Source organism: Hordeum vulgare, chromosome 5H (assembly GCF_904849725.1).
Source record: "Hordeum vulgare subsp. vulgare chromosome 5H, MorexV3_pseudomolecules_assembly, whole genome shotgun sequence".
NCBI lineage: Eukaryota > Viridiplantae > Streptophyta > Magnoliopsida > Poales > Poaceae > Hordeum > Hordeum vulgare.
The window spans coordinates 104280074-104302454 of NC_058522.1; the positions used below are offsets into that span (position 1 = coordinate 104280074).

General features: G+C 42.1%; 3 protein-coding genes across 4 annotated transcripts; 1 reads left to right on the top strand and 2 right to left on the bottom strand.

Annotated features, from left to right (window-relative positions):
• The first annotated feature begins 588 nt into the window (after positions 1-588).
• Positions 589-3937, top strand: LOC123451876 (psbP domain-containing protein 1, chloroplastic). 2 transcript variants are annotated; one of them, XM_045128423.1, is made up of 3 exons: positions 589-858; positions 2881-3302; positions 3441-3937. In XM_045128423.1, the coding sequence occupies exons 1-3, from the start codon at positions 660-662 to the stop codon at positions 3660-3662; spliced, it is 843 nt and encodes a 280-aa protein (XP_044984358.1). In that variant the 5' UTR covers positions 589-659; the 3' UTR covers positions 3663-3937. The 2 variants fall into 2 exon arrangements, with proteins under 2 accessions (XP_044984358.1, XP_044984359.1); XM_045128424.1 differs by having other exon boundaries at positions 633-852.
• Positions 3938-4272: 335 nt separating this feature from the next.
• On the bottom strand, positions 4273-12163 carry LOC123451875 (nuclear export mediator factor Nemf). Its single transcript, XM_045128422.1, has 14 exons — positions 11977-12163; positions 10689-10801; positions 10498-10594; positions 10271-10395; positions 9492-10095; positions 9156-9341; positions 8725-9018; positions 7676-7828; positions 7030-7184; positions 6665-6770; positions 5603-6550; positions 5428-5509; positions 4812-5168; positions 4273-4695 (listed from the first exon to the last, which is right to left on the bottom strand). The coding sequence occupies exons 1-14, from the start codon at positions 12079-12081 to the stop codon at positions 4502-4504; spliced, it is 3519 nt and encodes a 1172-aa protein (XP_044984357.1). The 5' UTR covers positions 12082-12163; the 3' UTR covers positions 4273-4501.
• A 1886-nt stretch (positions 12164-14049) lies between these two features.
• On the bottom strand, positions 14050-19540 carry LOC123451877 (disease resistance protein PIK6-NP-like). Its single transcript, XM_045128425.1, has 5 exons — positions 19116-19540; positions 18057-19025; positions 17276-17353; positions 16290-17144; positions 14050-16099 (listed from the first exon to the last, which is right to left on the bottom strand). Exons 4-5 carry the CDS (start codon positions 17111-17113, stop codon positions 14068-14070), a joined length of 2856 nt encoding a protein of 951 aa, XP_044984360.1. The 5' UTR covers positions 17114-17144; positions 17276-17353; positions 18057-19025; positions 19116-19540; the 3' UTR covers positions 14050-14067.
• Between the last annotated feature and the right edge of the window lie 2841 nt (positions 19541-22381).

The following is a 22381-nucleotide window of genomic DNA, read 5'->3' on the forward strand; positions in this document are numbered from 1 at the left end:
TTTATTTTTTTTCGAATTTGGTTGTGTTGTGGACCTTCGAGGACCTCAGTTTGCTAAAGTGAGGCAATGGTGAGTGGGCAGCCCTGGACCCATGGGTATCTACACCCATTTTATAAAAGAAAAACATTTTAAACTTGTTAAAATGTCAAGAAATTCATGAAAAATGCAAATGTGTGTGCGCGGCACAAATTTGTAAAAAATATCCTTTTGTTTGTCTCCGCAAAAAAATAAATTACAGTATTTCTAAATAGCGTTCCACACGGACATTTTTTTTTCTTTTTTGCATAGGCCACAAAAATAATTCTGTGAAACTTTACGCACGCACATAGAATATGGATACGTAGCCGTGCAACATTTTTCAGATTCTTTTCAGCATTTAAAAATGTATTTTTTTGAAGTGAGTTTACCCCTGGTTCATCCATACAGTTTCCAGCAATGGCAAGAACTTGCCTGGTCATTAGATTTGAGAAGCAAATCAAATACAATGAGCCAAGAAAACATCCGTTCGAGAAATAGCAAGTGCGGGCAAAAATGTAGGGTAGGGTGTGAAGCATGTTTATTCCCCGCCGTCTGATGCCACATGGACGGACAGATGCATGCAAGATAGCTCGTTCATGTAGCTGCCGCCCTATCCCGAACCTGCGAACGCCTCCATCCCCATGTCATCCCGAACTTGCTGCTCCGGCCTCCCGGCGACGCCTCGCCGGCAGGCGGGCCACCACACCCTCCCACTCCCGGCGGCCTGTGGCCTCGCCTTCGCCCCCGAATTCGTCTCTTCGAGCCGCCGTGGCCGTCCTCCTCCGCTCTGCTGCACCAGTACTGCGCGTAATCGGGTGGTGGCTTCTTGTTCCGGTAAAGGTATACCTAGCCTGCTTGGTAGACTGGTAGTATCATACTAATCCAACCCATGCATCATCCATTCATCCATAGTTTTCCATTCAGTCGCACAAGGTCGGCACTCTATGCTAGGTTCTGCACTGCCACTGCACCTATCCATTCCTCATACAGTGGTACCTGACCGACTTGGACCTCTGGTCTTCCTCCCATGGATGCTTCTGCTCCAGACCTGAGATTCGTGTCAAATTTCCATGATTCCGATTGATGGAATGTTCCTGAGCCTTGACATTCTACTTCACGCAGCACTTTCTCCAAGACGCACGCGTTCTATTGCGTTCTTGTATAATTCTCCAGCAAGTCATAGTAATTCCCGAAAGCTACTAGCTAGCTGCCACCAAGTCATAGTGCTTCCTGAAAGCTACTAACTGCTGCCAGCTAGCTGTGTTGCCACTTCCTGTGTGAACTCGATGGTGTGTCCATGCCAAGTCTTGCGCTCTTTTTGTTTTTTCGTGCGGTTTTGGCTCATCAGGACCAGTGGCGGTGCCAGGATCAGAAGTCTGTGATGTCATTTTAAATCTGTGATGTCAAATACATGTGTTTTTTTACTAAATTTATAAAAAGAAATGCATGATATCTACTTGTGTACAAAGGATTTGTCAAAAACCTGTGTGGTCAATTGACCGCACTCTTCTCAACGTGGCTTTGCCACTGATCAGGACACATACACTCCTTAGTTTCCAGCTATTCTGGAGTGAATGACAGAGAGCACTGTCAGTTAGTTGCAACAATCCCATTTTCATGGGCTGGGCGGGTGAAATTGTCCACATCAATGCTAGAATTAGGCTTCTTGTGAATTTGTGATTGGATTCACCGCGAAAAATGACATGACAAGGGCTCAAGTCTATTGTGGAATTGATCAAGACTAACACTTAATTTTTCTCCGCTTCGATGGAGACAGTTTTAGTATTTGTTAGTTACAAACTTATGATGACCTGTTATTTAGAGTTCATGTAAAGTTGCAAACAGACAAAATGTACATAGAGACTATCACGTATTTATAGTACACCGTTTTCATGAAAATATTTTTGTGTTTGTCAAAGTAGACCACTAGTTTGCAAGTCGGTGCACAAGAGCTAATCTCAAAAACATTTGTATTGTTGAAATGCTCACACTGTTGGTGTTGGACTTCAGTAAACTTAGCAGCTTCTTTTAGTGCAAGTCTTACATAGACTTGCTTGTTTTGACACATTGCATACTTTGAATGCTTATTGCGGATAAATCCACACTACAGACAACATAAGTACTGATAAGATTGATAGGGAACAGAAACTGATTAGCTTGAAGAGAAGTCCTGATGTAGAAAGTCATGCAATCAGACAAAGTTTAGGCGTATAACAGATTGAACGTACCAATTCTGTCACTATGTTCTAGTACCTTTCAGAGTAGAAAGTTGCCATCCTGGAGTTCATGACTCACTACAAGAGCATCGCCTCACTGTACCACTGGCAGTAAGCCAGTAATAGCTAAGAATTTATTGTTTACTTTGTACTAAATGCTGACAAGTAAACCAGTGACTAGTTTCAGACAACGGCATCATCAAAAACCTTTATTATTACTCATGAATTTGCCACCTGTCTTCTGAAGCCTAACATGTGCTAATATGCATGCGCAAAGTACTAAACACAAACAATACTAGCAAACTTGCAATTTCTTGTAGAGCTTCCTTCGTTTCCATGATCACTAGGGCTGTTTGGTTTCCAGCCTAAGGTTGCCACGCCTAACCTTAGTCATGCCACAATACCTTAGGCATGTGTTTGGTTCATTGCCACACTTGTGGCTTGCCACACTTTTCTAGTTATATGGTCCACATGTCATACACTCAATTTTTTGCCAAATCTTGCCACACTTGTGGTGTCCATTTTGTTAGCCACACTTTTTATGACAGCCACACTTTGCCTAAGGTTAGTTAACCAAACAGGCCTGTACATGTCATCAAACTATTACATTTGCTTGCAAACTGCAAGTGAACCAAGATTTTTGCAGTTCCCAGGAGGAATGTAGTATCCACACTGCTATCCGCTTCAACGGTGCTACTTCTCAGACCAAGACAGATCACCTTAGCTGAGACCACCGGCGGTGCATTCAGGGAGTACATCGACACATTTGACGGCTACTCCTTCATATACCCAAAGGGCTGGATCCAGGTCAAAGGAGCTGGCGCAGACATATTCTTCAGAGATCCGGTCCTCCTCGACGTGAACATGTCCGTCGACATATCATCCCCTTCGTCGTCAAATTACAAGACCGTCGAGGACCTAGGCCCTCCTGAGAAGGCTGCAGAGGGAGTTCTGAAGCAGTATTTGACGGAGTTCATGTCGACCAGACTAGGCGTCCGACGCGAGTCGAATGTCTTGTCAGCATCGTCCAAGGTCGCGGACGATGGCAAGCTCTATTACGAAGTTGAGGTAAATCAAATTGTCGATGCAGATGTCATAATCCGCTGAATCACGAAATGGATTTCACTTATATTTGTACTCTGTTTGTGGAAGCCTGCTTCTGAATTGCACAAATCAGCATGAGAATTGAGATGTTTCTGCTTCCAGGTGAACATCAAGTCCTACGCAAGCAACAATGAGCTAGCGGTGATGCCGAAAGACAGGGTGCAGAGCCTGGAGTGGAACCGGCGGTACCTGACAGTCCTCGGCGTCGAGAACAACCAGCTGTACGCGCTACGGCTGCAGACGCCGGAACGATTGCTCTCGGAGGAAGAGGGAGACCTGAGGAGAGTCATGGACTCCTTCAGGGTCAACAAAATACAAGCGTAGTACTAAAATCTGCGGCAGCAGCGAACAATGCTTTGCCAGTGGAGATAACAAAATTTTGTATAGCCGACGTCATTCTTTATTCCCTGCCACTATCGTTTAATTTTGCCCTGGCTACTATATGTAGCTCGTGTGCTGTATTATACTCCCTCCGGAGGGAGTAGTTGCAAAAGTAGCGGATATTGCTTTTAGTAATAGGGAGTATATTCTCCTACGCGTCAAAAATGTATTTTCCCAAGTTTAAAAAAATGGGGGGAAAATAGATGTGTTCATTGTCACACCAAAATGCTGCCTACAAATCTTTAGGAGGAAAGATTGTGCATTTTAACCTGTGCAAAAAAAAAAAAATCAACTCAAACAACAAATGTTACACTTCATTTTGCTTTTTTCGCCAAAGCACTGTTATCCCGTTTTGCATGAAAAAAAATTGGCAAGCACACTTGCTCTACTAACATGAACATCTAAAAAAATCATAATTTTAAAAATTTAGTTGCTATTTGTTTTAAATTTGCTGTTCACCAGGGATCATATACTCCCCAAAGGCAAAAGTAGTGTCAAAAACCATCGCACTTAGAAATTTGAGAGTTTTCTGAACCAGAGATTTGTCAAGGTAACACCACAAAGTGTATATTTGCTATTTTAAGCCGTCGTCTCTGTTGAATTGGCCCCTGGCCTCTCAAATGCCAGAGGTGTAAAATAACTTACATGCACTAAAGTGTATTTGCTGCCTCGAGGTATGCCTCGGTCACATCACGGGATTTACATGCTTTCTGCACACTGCAGACGGATCATACCACAGGACTTACATGCTTTCAGCAGAACGCATTGGAACAAAACTTGAGCTAGTTGTTTTTTGCAGCCTTTTTCCCTTTTTGCTTTTGCTTCTGCTTCAGCTGTGTGAGGCCAGGTGCAGTGATTTTGGCATTTCCAATAATCGCAGCAACCAATTCAGGATCAGTGCATGCCTTCATTAATTCCTTCTCACGGTTCGTGGCATCAGGAATGTGCATGAATAAGCTCATAGCAGTTTTGGCGGCTGAAACCAACAAACAAGGACATCAGAACGCTTGGTTTACCCCCAAAAAAATGACAAGATGCAGATAAGGGGCAAACTGTTGCGACTTCCATGTTAAAGAATGAGTAGAAAGATACCTTTTCCTTTCTTTGCAGTGCCCGGGGTGATCTTTACGCGATATTTGTAAGTCTGCAACGCGTTATAAGGTGCACATACAGGTACTGCGTATAGCAAAATGTCACTTGCCACTGGAATTCCAGTTAAGTAGTCCAGATCAATCAACTTCTCTTTCTCTTCATCACCAAGTTCATGGATGTCATCTTCATCCATGGCAATGCTGCCATCAACAGGAGTAGCACTTCTATCCATACCATCTCTGCCTCTACCACCGTTGACATCGGTCAGGTCCACAGCCGATGTACTTTCAGGGCAATCACGAGATAGATGTCCAGATTTTTTGCATTTATAACAAACTTTTAAAGAGATGTCTTCGCCTGACAGGGTAAAAGGAATAATAGCAGCTGAGACAAAAGTAGCCACAAACAGATTGCAATTCACACCAATCATTTCAGATCAGTATTTGGGCACGACATGAATGAATTACTGATATCTTGTCTAAAATGAAGATGATTAGTGACCTTGCAGTCTGGCACAGGTCCGTATCGCTATGGTGTGGTGCAGAATTATAAGTGCAAAATTGTAACTAAACAATCATATGCACAGACTTAAAAAGGAGAGAGTTGTGATAAGCACCAGTTGATGGTTTTGGTTGTTTTGCAGTGGTATCTTCTCCATCCTGTGAAGGATTGTCTTTTTGTGAAGCCTTTCCAGAAGACTAGTGTCAGGAGGAGAAGGTTGTCAGTTCCAATGACAAAAGGAGAAAAGAGTGCAATGGAAATCAAAACAAAAGTGTCAGTAGTGCTATTACCGCAAGCAAAGCCATACGAATTTCTCTTTCCTCTTCATCCTGCTCTGCATACTTCTCTTTAATCTTCTTAAGCTTGCCCTTCTGTCCACGAGTTGTTTTAGGATTAGCAGCCTTTGTATTATCCTTGCCCTTCTCTTGCTGTGGGTTATCTGGCTTTTTGACAACTTTTTGAGGATCACTAGTAGATTCACAGGCATTCTCACCCTTCTTCAGTTTTCTTCTCTCTGCTTTTGATACATATGGTTTCTCTCTTACCATTGATTTCTTCACATCAAGATCATCAGTGTCTCCTCCTAAACTTGAAAGAGTGCTGATGAGCAAAGGGCTTTTACTAGACCCCTTGGCAGGGCCCAGACCAAGACTCTTATCAAGCAGATCCTCCAGTCGAGATGAAACGGAAGCATCGGTTCCACTGTTTTCCACAGTTTTCGTTTCAGCAACTTGTTGAGATTTGTTGGCAGTATCCACATTAGTAGGCAGATTAGAATGGTTGGTATCATCATTCTGGTGAACAGCAGTATGATCCCTCCTTGATTCATTATCATGAGCTCCTTTGCTCGTCTCACTGCCAGTAGCAAGTTTGTCATCCGGTTCAGGATTACTTTGCTGCTTTTGAAGCTCTGCTTCGGTTTCTGGAAGGGCCTCATCTTCGCCCCTAATCCTCCTTTCATTTAGACGAGGCTCTGCTTCGGTTTCTGGAAGGGCCTCATCTTCACCCCTAATCCTCCTTTCATTTAGATGAGATGCCAAGCAACTCTCATCCAAACGGAAGAGAATACCAAAGCCCATAATAAGGGGGTGAGGTGGAAGGAAATTTTTCTTGCCACGGATCATAAAACTACCAACAGTGAGGTACTCGCCAGTGGGAGCAGTTTTGCTAACTTGATGAGGATACACCCACCAAGCACTTGTAACAATTTTTGAATCCCATGCTTTGCTGTGGCAAACCTGCAGAAAAGCTCATAGTCAATTGGCCTAATTTATAGGAACACCCGCTCTTCAAAAGCACTGCCACAAGTCCATAACACATTGCATGATGACATAATCACATATTTGACTCACTGTGAAACATCCTGCTTGGTTCAATGTCAAGGGTGGTATTGGACTGTCAGGTTTGTGGTTCTTGATTATTGTACTGGAAGCTCCATGTAACTCCGCATGCACATACCTATTCAAGATTGAAAATGAGCCAATAGCTTCTATAAGAAAACCAAAGAATAAAAAACATAGCACTGCTGTTTAAAACTTACGAGGTACACCCTCCGTCCCAAAATAAGTGACTCAACTTTGTACTAAAGTTAGTACAAAGTTGAGTCACTTATTTTGGGACAAAGAGAGTATGTCGATGGAGTGTTTTGATGATCAACAACGCACTGGTAATCTGGCAATAAGCTTACAAATGGGTGATAACTAACAGGGGAACTTACAAATCTCCTTTAGACATGTACCGCTTGACGACCAACTCATTTTGTTGAGCATCTCGGCCACTGACAATCAGATAGTTTTCACTGCTGATAAACCAATTGAATTTCTCAAACCAGTGAACTTTCCTCATATGAGTGATTGCAGCCACAGTTTTTTCCTAAAAATGTCAAGATATGAAGGTTCTTAAATATAATATAATACTCCATATAATATAATATAATATAATAATATGATATAATATAATATAGTATAATATAGTATAGTACTCCCTCTGTAAACAAATATAAGAGCATTTAGATAACTAAAGTAGTGATCTAAACGCTCTTATATTTCTTTACGGAGGGAGTATAATACAAGATATTATTACTGTATAAGGGCATAATATTGTGAGCATATGACACCACTAAACAAGCTAACGTACACGAATGAGTGGTTCAGATGACAGCTAAAGCTTTTATTTGTTCATTTACTCCATTAAGAAGAAAACCTGCCATTCAAAAGCAGGATATAGGATGAGGCTGGTTTGAACAGGCTTATGCACTTATAAAGAAAACTTAATCAACATGTTCTGATGAGAACTAAAATGTTAACATACAACTTCTGCTTGGTAATACATACAAGTACACAGTACAGCGGTAACTAAGAAACCTGTGCAAGCTGAAGACGTGTCTTCTTCTCGGCTGCTTTGAAAGCTTTCTCGTGTGCATCGATAGTTTTCTCTTGTTTGGTTTCCTGTTTTTTCTTCATTTCATACCACCGTCTAGCATTTGCATGAGCAGAAAGTGATAAATCAACCTCAACCTAAAAGAAATGAAACAAAAGCGGGTTATGAAAATAGGAAACATGGAGAAAGCGATAGTGGTAGCTGAGTCACACAAGTAAAATACAGGTACAATCTGCAAGCAAGGTCACATGCAGCATGTATCTAGTTAGCCCCCTCATTGGCATCCTGGTGCGCCCTTTTTGTGTAAGACATTAACTATCCATCAATCAATCTTCAGTCTCTATTACGAAACAAATCGTAATGGGATTTTGTCATGCAACATAACGAGAAACACTAAATGAATACTACCTACTTCCCAAAATAGATAATGTCCTAGGAGCATGCTCAAATTTATCTATCTTAGACAGCTATTTAACGATAAACTATTAGATTTGTTAGATAAAATTTATACTATTAGATTTGTCATAAAAATAGTTTCACAACATTTTTAAATACTTATTTACTTACATTCATACCAAGACTAACGATCAGAGTTACTCACTGGAGAATGCAATAAAATTTCATCTATTTTGGAATGGCGGGAGTAAAATAGTGTTGATGAGTAGTGGGCAGCTATCCATAGGCATATGCACTTACAACTTAGTAAAACTGGCTGCCTAAAGAATTGGAAGACTAGAAACTTCATGTCATTCAAGTTAAGGTGGATACATGAGGAGATTACTCATGAAGTAAAAATAACAGGGGTCGACAATTCAATCATCTCTTCCTTTTCAATACAAAGAAACGCAGGAATCTCACTGCGTTTTCTCGAAAATTCAATCATCCAAATAGAACTGTTGCTGACATATGACACCTTAGACAAACCCATACACTAACATTGCCAATAAGATACATTTCAGGTGTTCAAAGAAAAACGGTATTTTCATGACACAGGAAATGATTATTTAACACACTAGTTGTTTGTGGAACATACCTTCTCAACAGGCGCAGTTTTCTCTTCCTCATCCATGTCATCAAGATTATTGCTAAGAAGTAGAGTAATGCAATTTTTTTCAAAACTGAGCTTATCAATTAGACCAGCTACTGGGTTTCCAGCCTTTTTCTCCTCTTTAATCATGCGAGAAAGAGCTTCCCAACTCATTCCATTTGCAAGGGAAACACGAACAGCTTTCATTGCTGCATCCACATCCTCCAAATTGTACTCGATTAGTTCTGCCATAGTGATGCAATGGTCTGCTTCCTTTCTCAATGTATGTACACGATTCTCCTGCATGGCAGAATGTGTCAACGGACTAAAACATTTCATGTTTAGAAGGAAATTAAATCCTCCAAATAGAAATCAAACTCGAGCAAATTATGAACAACTTGATTGCAAGCATGCATTGGAGAGTGAGGTGGGGAAACCTGATCCAACTTTATTTTGTTGAGCCTATGGACTGCTGAATCCTCTTTTGCTTTATGCTGTTGATTCACCCTTTGACTTTCTATTTTGCTGTAGAACTCATCTAGTGCATCATCAAATGTCTCAAATTCATCATATTCCCTTGACTTACATTGTGTCAGCAGGATAGGGCAATATTCATCATATACCTGTGTACAAGAACAAATAAAATAGTAAGTACCTTGACATGGGATCCACCATATCAAATGCAAATATACTGCTACCTAAATATAGGTCTGCAACAGACATCACTAACGAACAAAACAAAAACAAAAACACAGGAATAATAATAGATTCACCTTCTGGTTAATAGAAGACCCTTCTGATGATGTGACATTCTTCTTTGCGGTCATCTTATTCTGCATGAGTATGTACCCCTCGGGGATCCTTTGGCCAGAAATGATATTTACAAGCCAGTCCTCAAACCTTGTAACAGATTCTACTAGAGACTGAATAGTATGATCATCAAGACTGGTCTCTGGATCTTTCCCAATCTTTGTACTTGGAAGCAACCCAGCATCTAATATGATATGCTCCGCTAGTGCTGGGCCATAAGGCAATGCCTCCCCAATAAGTGTCTTCAGAGTAGCTCTATTTGATTGAGTGCCATTACTCGCTTTAGCATCTGAACCTGACTGCTTAATTTTTGCAGCAGACTTCTTTCCTGTTCTATTAGCTGGCTCTTCCAATTTATCGGTAGCAGGCACTCCATCATTGGCGGATTCAGAAGGCTGCTGAGCATCAGCTGAACTAGGTGTAACTTGGGAAGATTCTTTATCATCGACTGTATTAGACAGCTTCAGTGTGTCTTTTAACTTTGTAAAGTCAGTCCTTTCAAAGGTACGGCAGGCTTCTACTGGATAGCGATGCCGTGACATGATAGCCAATCCTTTGTTGTCATCTCTGGAAGTTTTACAGTAGAAGATAAGTAAAATAAACAAATAGTAAGCTTAAGAATTTAAGAGAATAATCGAATTCTCGGATTGCAAACGTATAATCGACGTTTTCTTGTCCTAAGTCGTCACTTGTGCAACAGCCCATGAGAACGAAAATAGTACTGCACGAATTAGACAATAACCTGTGAGAACGTAGTAGTGTCATCACTGTGTATTCCGAATCTGTGAGAATGATATTTCCTTGTGCATACAGCTCAAGAATTATAAAATGTGCATTACTGCCAAGTCCAAATTGAAAGAGGATCATCTGCAGTTCAAACCAAGACATCATTAAACGGCTGAACCCTCAGCAAGTACAATTCCGCTGTCTTCAAAGGATATTCAAGAGCAAATGAAATGTGAGGAGTACCCTATCATATCCCAGCATACGAACATCTTCAAGCCTCTTGCCACGAACATGTTTCCGCAGCTTGAGAGTGAACCCAGAAGGTGTGGTGCTCTTATCACTGAAAAATAGGGACAAAAGGAGATTTGTACATTAATGTTCTGAAACAGTGACATCAGATAAATATATACCAACAACGGTCAGCAGCATCTCACCGAACATATTGAGTGGTGTGCAGCCTGACACCACTTTCCATCAGCAACAAAACCTTCTCACTCTCCCCTGACTCGGTGATTCCACTGCTGTTCATCAGCTTGAAAAGATAAGTCTGTACAAGCACAAAAAGGCTTATGTAAAACATCACCTAGTACATATCAAAAGCAGATACGGCATGCAAGATTGCTAGAGCTTGAATGCATTCCACTAGAAGGGAGATGGTGCACTGGATTTCCAGCAGTTTCTTGGTGGAAACAGAAAGTTTAAAAAGAACATCTGGTCCGCCAAAAGCAAATTTATTCCAGAAAAGGAGATGATGCACTGGAATGCCAGCAGTTCCTCCGTGGAAACAGCATATATTAAAAAAAGAAAACATTGGTCCTCTAAAAGCAGAAGACAACACAGCAATCTAATATCCCAATGAATTGCATGAAATGTGTACCAGCAGTCATTTAACACGACAGTCAGCCTATAGCACCATGAGTAACCAATTTGGTGATTTTCAAAACAGAAATTTCAGAGACTAAGACAATCAAATATTTTCACAATCCAACACAAGGCAACCTCACAGAACTGTGGAATCATCATCAGGGCAGCAACCCTACCCCCAACTGTTTGTCCCATTTCCTTTCTAAATACAGTAATTTGTTTGTTGGAACCTAGTCGTACCAGTGCTAAAGTGGACTACACAAAGCATTCTGGTACCAATCCAAGTTCTGCCAAGTCAGAGCATAGCCCCCCGGGAAGCCACGTAGAAAACTACGCAAGCCTCCCAACCTGATCGCCGTGTGCCGCATCTACCTCTACTCACCTTCCTGGCGGCAAATAGCACGGCGAATCTACCCAATTTGGAAATTTTGACAACAGAATTTTCAGAGACCAAGACAATCAAATATTTACACATCCAACACAAGGCAACCTCACGGCACCCAGAATCGCCATCAGTGCAGAATCACCATCAGGTAAGCAATCCTACCCCGAACTGTTTGTTCAGATTCCTTACCAAATAGAGTAATTCGTTTGTTGAAACCTAGTGAACCCAGTGCTAAAATGAACTACACAAAGCTTTCCAGTACCAATCCAAGTACCGCCAAATCAGAGCATAACCAACCAAGCCACGTATCTAAACCTACACAAGCCTCCCAACCTGATCGTCGTGCGCCGTATCTACTCGCCTCCCCGGGAGGCCGGGTATGCCGCTAGTCTTCCGTAACCTAGGGTTTGACGCGGGCGGAAGAGCAGGGAGAGGAAGGAACGGCGATGCGGCGCGGGGACTGGACGACCAACCTTGGGGGTGATGTCGTAGACGTTGGAGAGGCGCATGCCGATGAGGCGGCGGAGGCACTTGACCTCCGCCGCCACGTCCGCCGTCGTCATCCGCGCCTTCACCATCTTCGCCGCCGCAGCTGATGCCTTCCTGTCTCCTTCCTTGCGGCCGAGGTTGTGGTGTTCTCTTCTCCCTTTTGCCTTCAACCTCCACTCGTCGCGTCGAGTTGTAAGTGTGCGCTCCCTCACTGGGCCGTCTTGGGCTTACAGAGGTACCAACGCACGGCTCTCTTAGGCCCATATTATCGTCTCATTGGGTGGCCCGGCCACTGATATCCTATATTATCGTCTCATTGGGTGCCCCGGCCACTGATATGCTTCTGTCTCGTTGGGTAGCGCGGCCGCTGGCCCATTTTGCTTACCATTGCAAATCTATCCATTGAAATTACAGTTTGAATTTTATTTTTTGCTAGAGAAGTTTGAATTGTAATTTTTAACACATTTGAATTGTAATTTGTGTCTGGATTAGCAATGGATCCAGCTATGTAACCTTCGTTCTAATGATAATAACTTAAAAAATAAATTTATTTTAAAAATGGTAAAATTATGTTGTCTGTTCGCTAAAGAAAAACTTCATTGATGGCAGGCTATTGTTTTGCTATGGTTGAAACGCAAATAGAATGATTGATCAGTGGAATATTTCCCTCCGTTTTCATGTTATTGGGTTGCATACAATCATCAAGGGGTATGTATACGTCATGTACTCCCTCTGTACCTAAATAATTGTAGTTGGAGAAAACTAGACTCTAGTTCTCACTAACTACAATTATTTAGATACAGAGGGAGTAATTAATAGTAGTTTCCACTGGGTAAGTATAAAATTGTACGTAGTCATTAAAGTCTCGGAAATAACAAGGCTGTTACAAAACTAATGTTATCATGTTCAAACTCTAGCATGAGTTAATGTTATGAGATGGAACTGGAAGTCGACAAGGGTTTCCGCCAACCCATCCCAACCAAAAGAACAGAACTGGAATTACAGGCCATTTACGTTTCGCATCAATCGGTCCATTTTCCCGCAGATGTAGGAGCAACTTCCAGTGTTCCAGATGGGGTCTTCGAGCATTCCCATGGAAATCATGGCAACGGCGCAGCGAGTTTCAGCGTCTCAGAATGAATGCCCTTCATGAACCCTGCAGATGAAACTAGGCTAAGTGAGAATTTGTTTCCTAACAATACCATGAATAACCGGCAGACTGAGAACGATGAAATTTTACTATGAATCAACTAGTAATGATAAGATCTTACTTAAATTGGCAGTAGCAGAATGTAACATCAAGTGGTGGAAAAGATGTGTGTGGATAATGAATGAATGGGAAGACAAAATACTGATAAAACACTAGTAGCACCAACATCAAAGCAATCCCGTGATAGCTTACTAAACCGTCTGATTGCGGACAATCCTTGCACCATTCAGGAAGGCTTTGTTCGGTTACACCCCCTTTCAAAGGGATTAGAGGGGATTTTGACTTGTAGCGGACGTAATCCCCACCAATCCCTGCCAAATCCCCTCCGTTTCCCCACCAACCGAACAAGCCCGAAGTGGGAAGACATACTATGATGAGGTTTCTCAGAAGAAGAAGAAAAGATACATATGATGCACAAGTAGCAGCCACCGATCTGATTTCTCAATGAATTAAAAATTGCATTGAATCTGAAACAGTAATTAACAAAGAATCAATCTATATTTATTTAAGATTTCATATGGCAGCAATCCATATATAAATTGTGCAGGTTCATCAGTGTGTATTTCTCCATGCAAAAGTAGTCAAATGCAGAAGTAAAAAAAAATACACTATTCTATGAAACTAGCAGGCTTCATTGGCAAGAAAGCTGCAAAATATCCAAGAGGTAAGGATGGAAGATCAAGGATCCCGAACATAAATGTATCCAAATGTAAGCACCAAAAAATGTGTGTTTTTCATGCTCATCTTACATTCCTAATCCAGTCTGTACTCCTCTAATAAATACCCAAACAGTAATATAACTGAAATATACAGCAGTTGTGGCATGTGAAAATGAATAGTAGTACCTCAATGATGTGTTACACACTCAATTGTCAGCATCAACCTCCTCCTCTACCAGTTTATGCTCCCCATCCTTAACAATCTCTTCTTCATCCCATCTACTCACTTCCAGAGTGAGCTCATCTGAAAGACAGCCAGCCGCATTCTTGACAGCATGCTCCAAGGCCTCCACCTCCCTAATGTTTGCGCCATAACAAACTATCTCGATGTGGAGATGCTTGAGCGAATACAGATTCTGGATGCCGAAATCAAGATCACCACTCAAAGGGAACACACCATGCGCATTAAATGGAACCCGGAGGTTCTCAAGCTCCGGCATGGCTCCTGCTTCAAACATCAGCCCTGTCCTGCTGTCCCAGCAAGTGAAGTAGAATTCTTTCAGGTATCGGAATCCATTATTGTTGATAATGATCCTTTCTATAGGTCTTGCTGTTCTTGAAGTTATCCAGAGAAATAATAGAGAGGGCAGGTTACCAAGGACTCGGAATGTTTCCTCGTCCACTGGATTGACATAGATGCCTAGGTAAGAGAGGTGCTCAAGTGAGGCTACCCACTTTGGGATTATGGGGAAATAGTAGTTAATGGACATCTCAAATCTCTGGAGTAGATGAGGAGGAGGAAACCAAGAGTCAATTAGGAAATCAAGGGAACAAGAATGGTAGCTCTGAATTTGTATGGAACGAAGGTTGAGCATGCCTAGTTTGCAGAGGGACATGACCAAGTTATCTTCACGAGCTTTCATGCCACTGTTTGTACTACTTATGTGCCAATTCAGGTTCAGCTCAAGTATTCTTAGTTTGGTCAGACTGCCCAGCTCCAGCAAAGAGGTCAGACAGGTCTTCTGGTTGATTTCAATCTCTGATAATTCCCGTAGAGCTCGCATATTCCCAATCCCTTCGGGCAACTCTGCACTGTTAACTAAAAGGCATGTCAGTTGCTGCAGTTGAACAATACTAGCTGGCAACTTCTTTACCCATGACCATCTTAAGTCTAAGGTCTGTAAATTCTGCAACTCTCCAAGTTGTTCAGGAAGTGCAGTGATTCTTCTAACATTGAGTCGAAGGTACTTCAGCTGAGAAAGCCTGCTTATGTGTTTAAGATATTTGTGTTCCAACACCTCTCTATTTTCTATATCTAACACTCTTACGGATTGAAAGTTTGTAAGAGAAAGCATGTGTTCAGCTTCAGCACATCCAAAGATAGTGAGGGATCTAACATGAGAAACAATCATGTTCGATGGTACCATAGTATGTTCTTGAGCATGATAGTTCAGGGATAGTCGACGAACCTTATCATATGGAAGTGAGTTAAGTTTTTTGTCACCGGATAAGGTTACAAAATTTTCTTCAATTGACTTGGATATAATTAGGTCGAGAATCATATCATGGACACGGCAAGCATCAGCTCGACCATCATACTGGATTTCAACTGGTTCAATCAAGCTTCTGTTTATAAGATCGCTGAAATAGCCTTCTCCTACTTCCTCCAGATCCTGTCCACCTTCTACAATGATAAAACCTTCTGCGATCCATCTCCTTACCAGTCGATCCCTCTTGATCACATAATCTTCAGGGAATATACTTAGATATAGCAAACATGTCTTCAAATGGTAGGGAAGATCATTGTAACTAAGGAACAATATCTTCTTCATCTCTTCCATGTCTAAATCCTTTTCAAGTGCTGAACCAAGAGAATTCCGTATCCTCAGCCATTCTTCTTTGGTACTAGCTTTATTTGCCAATAAGCTAGCTACTGTAATGATTGCCAATGGCAAGCCACCACATTTTTTTAATATTTCATCTGAAACTTCCCTCAGTTGAAGAGGGCATCCACCTTCAGAGCCAAACGCTCGTTTGAAAAATAAGCTCTTAGAGTGAGTTGCACTAAGAGGCTTTATTTCATACATATGATCATAGTGCTGAGAGCTACAATACTTGGCTACGGTGATGATACGCGTTGTTGTAAGTATTCTGCTGGATGAACTATTTTCAGGAAAAGCACATTTGATTGCTCTCCATACTGGTGTGCCCCATATATCATCGATTACTATGAAGTACCTATCACAAACTTTACAAGTTAAAACATGTATTCCTAAAGCTACAACTGATGAAGCAGTAGTAAGCAAAGTGTACATATATTATCCTACGGATAAAGTTGATGTTCATACATATGTATAATAAATTAGTGATGACACCACATGCATATTAGACCAAAATAAGATTGTCATGAGTAAATAAGGTTGCATACCTTTTATGCTTGAGGAACTGTCTTATTGTGTTGATGAGTTGCTGCTCATTCCATGCTTGATTGCTGGTGCACTCTTGCCAGCAGATCTGAGAAAGTATATTTCTCAAAATCTTCTTTAGGTCAGGTTTTTGGGACACCGACACAAAAGCTTGATATTCAAATTGCCCTTCGAGCTTCTGGTACACTTGATTAGCAAGAGTAGTCTTTCCAAGGCCGCCAGACCCAACAATGGACACCACCTTTAGCTGTTGCGCCGTTGCACATTCCCCTTCTGTTAGCAACTTGATGAGTTTATCCCTTGGGCCATTGATGCCAATGAGCCTCGTCGTCTCCGTGAAAAATGCTGGTAAACGAGGATCTATGCTTGTCCTGCCCGGCCTGGAGATAACATCATCAACCTTGTACCTCGCACACCGACTGCTAACCTCGATAGCGCTTTGTTTGAGAACTTTGATTTTCTTGGCCATCCGATGGCGTGCCTTGGAATGTTTCATCAAATCCATGCACCTGCTCAGGAGTCCCTTGCAGCCACGGGGTTTGCGGCTGGACTCGCCACCCAGGGACAGCATGAAACTGTCGATGCCGCCCTCGATGTCGTAGGACAGCTCCCGCACCGCCTTAATCCAGCACTTGGACAGCTCATCGGGGTCCTCAAACTCGGACATCTTCTTGAGGAAAGCATGAATGCTCTCAAGCTCGGCTTTCAGGAACATGATATCACCCTTCACACTGGTGAGAAGTTTATATTCATCAGAGAGCAAAGCACCCAACTTCCGTAACACAGAGACCATGGCTCCATGTGTTGCACATACAGTGGCCTCCATCACCCTGCCTCTGGCTTAAGTCTTTGTGCCCCTGCCATTTCGAAGGTTCAAGCCTTTTATACACACATAATTTGTTAAAGTATACATAAAGAAACAGTAAAATGATTGCTCAAGTGAAGACGGCATAGTAAGTGAGCAGGTGAAGTACCCGCAGCATCTTACCATATAAAAAGCACAGGACATACAAAGCACATTTCAAAAGCAGTCAAGTTGTCAAGAAGGAAAGGAAGTGTGAATTTCCTGCACCACGATTGCAAAGTCAGCCAGTTAGTCAAGAGAAGGAATCATAAGCCACCAAATGAGAAGACTATTAACGTATAATGATACCGACATTTCAATAATCTAGGAGTATATCAAGTGGAAAGATATAAATAACCATAGATCCACCTAATAAACTAGTAAATAAGGGCAGGGCAAATGAAGCTAAAGAGAAGAAATAGGTTTCTTCCTCACGTGCTAAACATGGTACCAGTCTCAAGACCAGTGAACGTAACAAGGTTGGGGTATGGCTCTGAAGAGTGAGGGTAGGCCGGCCATGGTGCCGGAGATGAGAGGGATGAAAACAGAGACAGGGATTAGATCTTTACTACAGTTTATTCTTCTCATTACTTAAATGGTGAAGCCTACATGGCGCCCCTTTTATAGGGAAAAATTGACTTGAACACCAAGAAAATAATCGCCACTTTCCTACTAAACAATATCTCTATCATCATATTTAAATTAATCTTTCCTAACTATAGGTGCACATGATTTCAAAGGTTTAACTTTGACCACTGATTTGATACAAAGTCGACACCACTGGAAAGTGTTTTTCAATACAAATCCAACAATATGAATTTATATAACATAGTCGACATGTTGTCTAACAAAGTCTTAATCAGAGACAATTCTTGGGAAGCACGTGCACCCTAGATTTCTAGGCAGAGAAAGCATCTTCCCTTACCAGATAACTTCCCCTAGTTACTTTATTCATTCGTCTAGTTTTCTTGGAGATAATATTGTCAACACGCACCTTCATGGGCTCCTCTGCCAATAACAGGAGCAAATAAGATATGATTACCACGAGGTAATATGTCATTACTTTAGTGGCCAATGCCAGATTAGTAAATTAACACAGTTGCGCAAATATGGACTTCGCTGAAAAATTATTTCGACATGAGAGTGTTGCCTTTTTAATTAATCGCAGGTCGCATTGACTGGCTACATTGGTCCACAACTCCACACTAACCACCATAGCAAATATAAAACTGGGAAATGGACAGGGTTAGGAAATTTTCTTAAGCGGACAAGAGCCAGTGGGAATTTCTTGTTTGGACACCCAAGACTATTTGGTAGGAGGTCAGACTCGGCTTTGAGGAACATGACATCGCCATTCACATTCGTAACAAGAATACAATATGCCTCTCCCAAGAGAAGATTGTATTCATTTGTGTGCAAGCCTATGTAGATCTTCTCATGGTTGGTAGGCAGATTCAACTAAGGACAGTCAGGTCGTGAACAAGAAAGAAAGAACCGATATTTCAGAATCGGGTCGAGCTGATAGCCAGAAGATACTCCAGGTCCCCATGCACCAGGGTAGAGAAGCAAATGTGGCACCATTTTCAGCTACCTCGGTCGAATTTACTTAAAAGACAAATCCATTCATTGGTGAAACCAAAGGGCAAATTAAGCTAAACAAGACAGTGATTCAGTAACTCGGCTGTCGTACCGAGTGAAGTTTCTAGACATGTGAAAGAAAAGAACAAAATGCACAAAGAAGAAGTGAAGATCGGTCACTGTCAATAGGAGAGAATTTTCATCAGCCCACATCTCGCTGTCTACTTCAGCATCCACCCGAGGAGATCACTCCAATCATCAGGGCATCACGGCATCACCAGTCACCAATCATCTTCCCCGGCCAGTAAAAATCATCCTAAAAGGGAAAAGCATCAGTGACCAAATGACAAAGGCAAATTAAGCTGAAGGGGACAGTGCATCGAGCATGCGATTTCTTTGAGATTACCTCCGAAAGCACGATCCGGCGACCGAGCCGCCGAAGGTAGATCTTCCCGCGGAAAAGATGTATCTCCAAGATAAGGGATCCTCGAAGAAAGGAGATCATCTTGGTCTCAATGCCCAGCCAGTTAAACATCAGGGGATCCCCGCGACAAAAATAATAAGAAGAAAAGGAGGCAGGATGAACGCGGCAAGAATTGTTGGCGTTGTAGCAGCAGAAGTTTGCCGGATGCAGTAGATGTACAGTCAATGGTACCGGGGCAGGAGAGGGGATCAACGGCATGGCACAAGGGTCGACGTAGGTTTGCCATCGCCGTCGTCGGAGAAGTTCGCCGGAGAGAGAGAGGGGGAGAAGATGCTTGGACTGATGGGCTAAACTATACTAGGCCTTCCCAAAAAAGAAACTACACCGGGCCCTAGTGACAAACAGGGGGGTCGGCCTCTGCATCCCCTTGGGCTGCCCCATTTCTTACCCATTAACTATTTCTAGGGAGCAACTAGTTGACGAGCATTTCTTCAGAGTCTTTCAACAATCACTCTAACGCATTGTTATTTGACGCGTTCTTAACTGTCAACATGTATCACGTTTTAAATGTTTTTTTTATTTTACTTTTTAACACGCATTTTTCGTTATTTAGATCAGGTTTTCTTCGTTTTCTTTCTTCAGTTTTTCAGGTTTTTACTATCTTTCTTAGTTTTTGAACGAAAAAAAATCAAAAACAAATTGCGTGAAAAAACGTGTTTTCATTTTTATCTTCAGAAAAGTACGGTTTTTCTTGCACGAGAGGCACATATTTCTTTCCACGAGAGGCATGTCCTTGCCTAAAAAAACATTTTTTTTTCTTTTCCTTCCTTGAGAGACACGATTTTGCTTTGCGAGAGGCATGGATTTGCTTTCGCGAGAGGCAATGTCGTGTTACTCGGAGATGAAAACAGAAAACAACACATTTTCTTTTTTATCTTTCGGGTTCTTCGAGAGGCGCAGGTTTGCTTTTGCGAGTGGCACAGCCGTGGCTCTCGAAAATGGGAAAAACGTGTTTTCTATTTATTCTTTTGCAACAAGCACGGCTTTGCTTCCACGAGAGGCATGGATTTGCTATCACGAGAGGCATGGTTGTGCCTTTCAAAAACGGAAAAAACGTGTTTTCTGTTGTTATTTTTCTTTCGCGAGAGGCACGGGTTTGCTTCCGCGAGAGGCACATGTTTGCTTCCTCGAGAGATACGACGGTGCCTCTCGGGAACGAAAAAACGTGTTTTTCACGAGAGGCGCGGTTTTCCCGTTCAGTATTTTTCGTCCATTTTTTTGAAAAAAAATCATCAAAACCTATCAACATGAGATCTGGTTTTAAAGATCTCTACGCGAGGAATCCAATGATGAAAACGGCTCACGATTTGAACGGACTGTTTAAGAGATAAAATGTTTTGAAAATACAAATCTACGAAAAAGGAAAAAACTCTTCATCATTTTGATCTGACAGGTGAGGCATGAGCTTCCTCAAAATAGCAATATCTTCATCATCTGATGCAACATCTCTCGAAGTTGAACTCTTATTCTTCTCAGAAGCAGGAATGTCTCTTGTTATCCTATTAGGCTTGGAGGCAGTTGGCTTGGCCTTGGGAGCTGAGGGCTTAGCCTTTGGATCAAGCTTACTAGGCATAGCATCCTTCACGAGCTTTCTCTGCTTGGAAGGAGGAGGGTTAGCAGTTGGTTCCTCCTCTTCATCTATCCTCATAGATACATGTATTCTAGTGACATAGATAGATTTAGTCATCTTCCTCTTCTTGGCAGGCTTCTTGGTTTGGTTGGAGGTGTTAGGGGCTTCGAGATTAGGTCTCACTCCTTTTGTAGCTGACTCAGGAGCTCTCATATCACAATGCTGACATACTCCTTTCCGACAACAACTCTATCCTTCTTCTCTTGCTGCTTTTTGGGTCTAACCTCATCTGGAACAAAGTTAGCATCTTCCTCATCTGAATTCATCTTGTTCATGGCTCTGGTGGCTACCTTGGGAAAGTCATGAGAACTAGGGGTGCGAGGGTCCTCAGAACTAGCCTCTGGACTAGTTCCAGCTTCAAGATCTACACTTGGATCTCTGGAAGCATTCCAATTGTCCTTTGAACCTAACATAGCTGAGAGCTAACCATGTGAATAGATGTAGAGGAGTGGACAAGATGAGCATCAAAAAATTCAGACAAATTTGCAAAATATAAAGTCAAAAACTTAGTTTCAGATTTCCATGGCATGGGTTTCGGTTCCACCGAGTTTTGAATTTTAGAGTCTCCAAGATAGACATCTTCATCAACAGAAATTTGGTCATCGTTCTCAGTTTCACCGAAATGTGACTCGGTATCACCGAAGCTGTTCATAAAAGCCCTAAAAATCCAAATCGGTGACACTGATATGAACTTTCGGTTTCACCGGGAAGTCCTTTGTGTTGTGGGTATCCCACATCGGTGACGATGATCTGTTTCAACTCAGTGATGCCGAAACGGATATGGCGAAAACCTAAACCTAAATTTTTCTCGTTCGTCTAATCTTACGGAATTTTCTAGTGGATAGAAGTATTGCAAATTGTGGCATGATATCGGACAAGGCCTAATGCGCATGAATCAGACATGGAGCGCAAGAGTGGTTGGAGATTACCCTAGCTTGGTGAAATATCCTCTACGGTAGCAATGGCGGGGGTGATTCCGTTGACGGTGGTGGATTCCTGTGGCGGGGGCACACAAGAAGCAATTGGTGAAGTCCTGAAGATGAGGGCGGAGGCAGTAGTGGATGCGGCAGACCGAGATCATGAAGAAATTTTCAAGCTTGGGTCCGCACGATATAAATACCCATGAGCTATCGGTGACAGCGAGCAAGAAAATTTGGTTCCACCGAGATGCGTTACTCCATGTGGACAGAGCAACTCGGTGACGTCAAGATTTAGATATCGGTGGTACCGAGATTCAAAACCTAGATCAATCCTGGTGCTTCGGTGGAACCGAGATATAAGAGTTGTTCACACCGAGATACACTTGGGAGGTTTTGGAAGTCATCCCTTGACGAAACGTTATCTCCGAGTGCTCCTCACACACATAGTTGTAGGATCTGAAGTATGTCTAGAGGGGCGTGATTAGACTACTTGACCAAATAAAAACTTAGCCTTTCTCCATTTTAATAGTTAGGCAAGTTTTAGCAATTATAGTAAGTCAAACACACCCTACACATGCAAGTCTAAGACTATAGCAGCGGAAAGTAAAGACATGCACATATAAATAGAGGGTAGGGAT